General features: G+C 42.5%; 1 protein-coding gene across 1 annotated transcript in view; it reads right to left on the bottom strand.

Moving 5' to 3' along the window:
* DRAM1 (DNA damage regulated autophagy modulator 1) overlaps positions 1 to 6,014 on the bottom strand; it is a 17,913-nt gene extending 11,899 nt beyond the window's left edge. The window contains exons 1-2 of the mRNA XM_018556622.1: positions 5,995 to 6,014; positions 5,647 to 5,714 (exon numbers count right to left, since the gene is read on the bottom strand). Coding sequence (XP_018412124.1) covers positions 5,647 to 5,714; positions 5,995 to 6,014 — 88 coding nt within the window. The remainder of the gene's footprint in view (positions 1 to 5,646; positions 5,715 to 5,994) is intronic.
* Between the last annotated feature and the right edge of the window lie 486 nt (positions 6,015 to 6,500).

Below are 6,500 nucleotides of genomic sequence, written 5' to 3'. Positions count from 1 at the left end.
GGGGGGGGGGGGGGGGTTGCGCCACAGGTGCAAGTAGCTGGTCTTGCCTAGGGCGCAAACTAGTCTAGCACTGCCTTGACCACTCCCCCTCCGACGTAAGGGGGGACTCTAGATGAACACTACTGGATGCAAAGGGTGACTTATTCATTTAAATAGTATTCTTCATTCATTTATAAAACAGATTTGTTTTGCAGGCTGATTTTATCCAATCTGGATAAATTGGCTGCACCAATCTGTGCATCGTAATATGGAGACTGGCACATTCACTTGCAGCCAGCCATGACCCTCACCCCCGATGTAAGGAGGGACTGCTCATGGGCACTCCTTGATGTAAGGGGTGGGGGGAACACTTATTAATTAATTTAAATGGTATTCATTAATTTATAAAACTGATTTCTTCAGGCCTGTGAATATTTGTAAAATATACAATGTGACCCTCGGATTGAAAAGGTTGAAGACCCTTGATTTAGAGGATAGCTATAGTGTATTCTATTTTTAGCAAGTTCCCATTCTGAATTATTACTTACGTACCTAAAAGTAATTTTTAGCATACTTTCGAATGTATAATTTCTTGCTGTTCAGTGTTTTGATATTTCATACACATATTTTTAAATACTCCCTCTACTGGTCATCTGTGTGTGAACAGAACGGAATGTGATTATAACCTCTGTTTAAAGCACAACTCCAGCCATGAAGTGGGGAAGAGTTAGCAAATATGTTCTAACTATTGCTAACTTGACTTTGAAGGTGCATGCTATGCTTGTGCATTTCAGCTTACCTGCTATTTACGGAGTACAGTAGCAGTGACTCATTCCTTATTAAGGTCTTCAACAGACTAGCAGCTACTGTTGTTGCTTTAGATCACCTTTTCTCAACCAGGGTGCCGTGGCACCGCTGGAGTTATGTTATACACAGCAACTGGGAAAAGAGCGCTATGGTTCAGGCCTTGGGTGGTGAACCTCAATTTCAAACAAGGGTGGTGCAAGATTCCTTATGAAGGCCAGTCACTTTTCAGAGATAAATTGAATTCGGTCATTGCCAAAGTGACGGGAGGCATATCTGGGTTCATTCCGCAAGACAGGAGAATTCTGAAACAAGGGGACACTTTATAGCAATGTCTCGGAACAGGGACAAGAAGCAAGATCTTACAGACCTGCGAGGGAATTCAGCAGGCCTTGGAAGAATGTGGCAAACGCAGCTTCTAAGTCCTCTAAAGGTGTCCCCACCCAGACTAGCCTGGTGGGAGCCTGATTGTCCAGGTTCCGGCAGGTTTTGGTGGACAACATAGAAGACAGATGGGTCCCCAGTTATGGAGGACCATGCATGTATTTTCCAGGGGGCTCCACACCTAGAGTTGTGAACGTAAAATTGCCAGTGACAAGAGCACAAAGGGAGGTGCTATTCTCCTACAGTGGGGCAAAAAAGTATTTAGTCAGCCACCAATTGTGCAAGTTCTCCCACTTAAAAAGATGAGAGAGGCCTGTAATTGTCATCATAGGTAGACCTCAACTATGAGAGACAAAATGAGAAAACAAATCCAGACAAATCACATTGGCTGATTTGGAACAAATTTATTTGCAAATTATGGTGGAAAATAAGTACTTGGTCACCTACAAACAAGAGTAGCTTGGCAAGCTCTTTTAACCTTTCAACATCTCCTTCAGAGGAAATCAGTGTTTTTGAAGATGGACAATACCACAGCTGTGGCGTGCATCAGAAAACAAGGGGACACATGCAGCCGCTCCCTGATCAAGGAAGTGCCACCAATCATGTGTTGGGCGCAAACCAACCTTCTGCATCTGTCAGTGTTGTATATTCCAGGCCAGGACAATGCCCAGGCAGATTTGTCCAGAACATTGGTGGACAACAAGTGGTCCCTGTTACTAGAGGTGTTCATAGCCCTGATGAGATGGGAATTCATACCACAGGTGGATCTATTTGCAATCCCCTCTCAATGTTAAACTTCAGGCATTTTTCTCGAGAAATCCTTGCCTACAAGTGATGGGGATGGATGCATTGGCATCGAGTTGGATCTTTCAGTTGGCATATGCATTTCCCTCCATTCCAATGATAATCAGATTCTTGAAGAGATTGTGGACGCAGAAGCATCTTAGTGCTGGCCGTAATTCCCAACTGGCCCAGGCGACCATGGTACCCTCTGCTCTTACACCTAAGTGTGAAGGACACACTCCCAATAATGGTAGTTCCCAATCTTCTGTCACAAGTTCCCATGATTCACAAACGTCCTGAGAAATACTGCCTAATGGCTTAGATTCTGTAAGGCCAAGGTTCTTGGAATTAGGGTGCTCGGAGAATGATTGACACCCTGTTGAAATCTAGACAGAACAGCACGAACAGTGTCTAAGAGTTTGCATCTAAAAGGATCTTTCGAACGGATAATCTTAGAGTTAGTGACTTACTGGACTCTCTTCAGAAGGGCCTGGACATAGGGCTTGGTTTGAGTACCCTCAAAGGACAAGTCTCTGCAATTTTATCCTTCAGTAAGATTCATTGAACCTCAAATGAGTTGTTGGCACAATTCTTCAAAGCTGTCTTAAGATTGAGGCCATCAAGAAAGTCAGGGACTGTACGTGCGGTGTAGGGCTGCCCAAGGCTTTGCCTGCGCCGGAAAGGAGGAGGAGATGTATAACAGCTGCTGCCAGGTCCTCAGCAGGCTGCCTGAGGTTCCCACAAGCATGGGAACTCAGAATCGGGACACTTTTGTACTCGTGAAAATGCCCTATATCAGCCCCGATATCAATACTAGTATCGGTATCGGGACATCCCTAATAAAAATGAATACATTTTAGAAAAAATAAATAAATTAAACGGACCGCCATATGGTTAGTGTCCCTTTAACACTAAGTTTATTTATGTGTATAAATTTTAGCTTTTAGGTTGCTGGGAAAGATATTTTGTTGCTGTGTCTCATGCAGTGTGTTTGATTTCCTTCTCTAATCACCCAAAACATGCTTGCAAATGGAAAGAAATGTACTGCTGTTTATACAAATTAAGTAAATATTTTTTTTCCCACAGCGCCTGCCTCGTTTTTCTTGTAGGTAATGTGAATGGTGTCAATTAAAATGCTGACACACATGGCAAAAGAGAACAGGCAATCCCTTGCTGGCGTGGTCCTCAGCAGACAATGGGGTCAAGCAGGCATCAGTGCTTTTGCTAATTTTCGAGAAAATTTTTTGTATTCCATTCTTTGTGGAAATGTTTTGTAATCGAATTAAATGATACTGATAAAGAAAATAAAAATATATTTGTTCATATATGCTTCAAAGCACGGCTCAAAATTTAAAGTCCTGAGCTACTAGCCAGGCCTTGAGAGTTACTCCCCATATTATTAAAACTCTTCAGCCTCCCCCAGCACAGCACAGTCAGTTCTCACGCAGTGTAGGCATTCAAAATATGCTGGGGGTATGGCCGCGAGGGAGCTCCATCCATACATACATTGTTTACAGCTCCCTTGCATGCCCTGTAGAGGTGCCTGGAGCGGTGTGACGTCACTTTCTGACTCTCGCCACCTCCACGGGGAGCGCAAGGGAGTTGTACAATCCATGCACATATGGATGAAGCTCCGTCACAGCACAGCAGCCCACACTGGACCCGTACGATTAAGGCACTGTACCACGCAATTGCACCTACTGAACATTCTGGTGCAAGAGATGCAATGCCATTTATTTGAATAACACCCAAAATGCACCTCCCGTCCACAGTTCAATTGTCCGCAACAGAACGTGCGGTACCGCAATGCCATGCATTCTAGTGTGTTGCGACCTAATGACCAAGGACAAATGTGGATCCAGAGGTTACAAAGGTTGAGAACCACTGCTTTAAAGGGTATCTATGGTTTAAAAAACATAAAACAAAACTGTATTTCTATATTGAATTTCCATATGTTCCATCCCACTCTTATTGAAGATGCCCATAGGATGTACTTTCTCAATGCACTGACACAATTCCTCTCAGCCCTGTGAAAATGCACTTCCTTCTGTCACCACTCTAAGTCTGCCTTCTGAACTACAATTCAAAGTCTGACCATCACACAATGTAACATTATCACTGCATGATGGGATATGTAGCCTTGTGAAATTTAGATTGCATAACATAAATGGAGCAGAGAAAGAGAAACGAAACATACTGGGAATCCAGGAAATTGATGAAAGTGATGGGCAGACAGAAAGCAGCACTCACTACATAAACGGGTTTGCCAAGTAAGCTTTGATTGCATAAACAAAAACCACTTTAGTATGTGTTCCTATTACAATGCTGATGTTATAACACAATAGCATATCCTGGGACTTTACAACTCCTTTAAATTCCTGTGATCACCATCTTTCGGGTATTAAAGTACTATGGTTATTTTGTCTTTTTTTAGAATATATTCATCAATAAATTCCATTAATTTTACTTTAATGATTATTTTCATTAGAAACAGCAGCAGCTCCCTTGCATGCCCTGTAGAGGTGCCTGGACCGAGTATATAGCAATGGCCCACAGGGGGCTGCTGATCAAAGACCGAGAGATCTCAAAACAGCTAGGGATAGGAAAACTAAAGCACATAGGTAATCAATACAACATCCAGTACACAGCATCACAAGATAGATACAGCTTAGGTACCAATTCAGGTAAGTCAGCTGTCAGAAATAGACATGGCTTGCAGACATAAACTAGATGGCAATAGGAAAGTGGCTGACACATGAACACAGTGGTTTAGCAGTACTTAAATGCCTCAAAGATTTAAAGTTGACAAGGACTCAAAAAGTAAAGATGTGCTATCTCATGGGGAACATTTAGACATATTAATTAGACCTAAACGGTACCCTGAAAGATTTACCTGTTGTCTTGAATTCTTCCTGGAAAATAACAGTGCACTTCCTGGTAAGTGAGTGTGCTTAGGCACTCCTATTGCTACCACCTCAAAGCTGTACATCTTCTGTATGAGAGGCACCGCTGCCAGTGATTGATAGTCTCACTGGATTTGATGAGATTTGGTTATGTCCTTACAGTATTGCTCACTGTTCTCCTTGCTGGAGGCCCTGACATGAGGAAGTAAAAGCCCTGCCACTACCAAGATGGTCACACAGTACAGAACAAAGCATGGTAAGCCAGTAATGGGGAAAGATCCTCTGCAGGGAGCCCACAGGCAATACTGGTGACTAGTTGTTTGCCATCTGCCTGCCTGAGCACAGGTTCCAGAATTTAGTTCCTTTATAACAGTATGTAATGAATGCATACCTACATTTAGTTAAGTGAGGGCACCAGGAACAGGAGGGAGACATGGCACAAGTACAACGGAAGAAACTGATATTCAGAATAAAGTAGATGGGAAATATGGAAATAGAAAGCAAAAGGGACACAGCCGAGGCAAAGAGACAGAATGAGTTACAGGGTGCACAAAAGAAAGAGCAGGACACAGAGTGAGAAAGCTGCAGCTAAACACACATAATCAGCATAAAAATGTCAGGAATTTTTTTTTCACTATGTTAAAATAAATAAATAAATAAATAGTCCAAAATCATAGGCAGGAACCAGGAGCTGAGGTGCAGATCAACACACAAAATTACGAGTTGTAGGTACTGTATATCTGATATTGATTTTTTCTTTGTCTTTCAAAATAGAAAAGTGTTCAAGACTTACCTAACATAGCACTCACACTAATCATAAATCCAAACAGTCCACTCTCTGGAATACATGTGCCCGTATCACTAGACAAGAGAAAAATCATAAATACAGTTAGAAAATAATATTATTTTTGTCTGGTATGTAAAGTATATATCCGCAGTCTGTTCTCTATTGAAGAGTGATAAGCGTCTATATTTAACAAGAAATAGAGCTAAAAATAAATTAAAGGGTAATCACCAGTATTTTTACAGTTTTTAGATATTTATGTTAAGCTGAACTCAGCTTTGCAATGTAAAAAACAATTGATCTCTAATCATGGGTGTATCATTTGGGGATGCTGCAGTGAAAAGGTAAAACAATTACCTTTTATTAATCCTGGACATTGCTTTAAGCGCCAAACTTCCGGCGCTGAAACTTCCAATTTTGGCTCTAGTACAGTGATGATATCGGGTTGCTTGCTCCCCACCTCATCTATTCAAAAAACACCTTGTATTCTTTTCACAGATCACAAGGTGATGAGGGGAGATCGTAGCATTCATCTGCCCCTCCCATAGCCCATTCACAAAATGTTGTATTGTGTGAAATGAAAAGGTGGAGAGTGAGCAACCCACTGTTACTGTACTAGAGCTTACTTGTACTCGTGAAAATGACCCGATGCTGAAGGCCGATACTGGCCCTTTTAATTTTTTAATCGGATCGGCCGTCTCAGGTCCCGCGCTTGTGGGGTCCTGAAGCAGCCTTCTGGGGACCTGGCAGTAGCTGTCTTTTTGACACTGCCTGCCAGGTCCCACGTCTCCTCCTCCTGAATCAAGGTGCAGGCACTGCTCAAGGCAGCCCCACACCTTGAATACAGCCTCGGAGTGGGCACG

Source organism: Nanorana parkeri, unplaced genomic scaffold (genome assembly GCF_000935625.1).
Source record: "Nanorana parkeri isolate BGI_ZX_2015 unplaced genomic scaffold, ASM93562v1 scaffold244, whole genome shotgun sequence".
NCBI classification, from domain to species: Eukaryota; Metazoa; Chordata; class Amphibia; order Anura; family Dicroglossidae; genus Nanorana; species Nanorana parkeri.
Note: the sequence above shows the minus strand (reverse complement) of the source record. Positions and strands in the feature narration are given on the sequence as shown.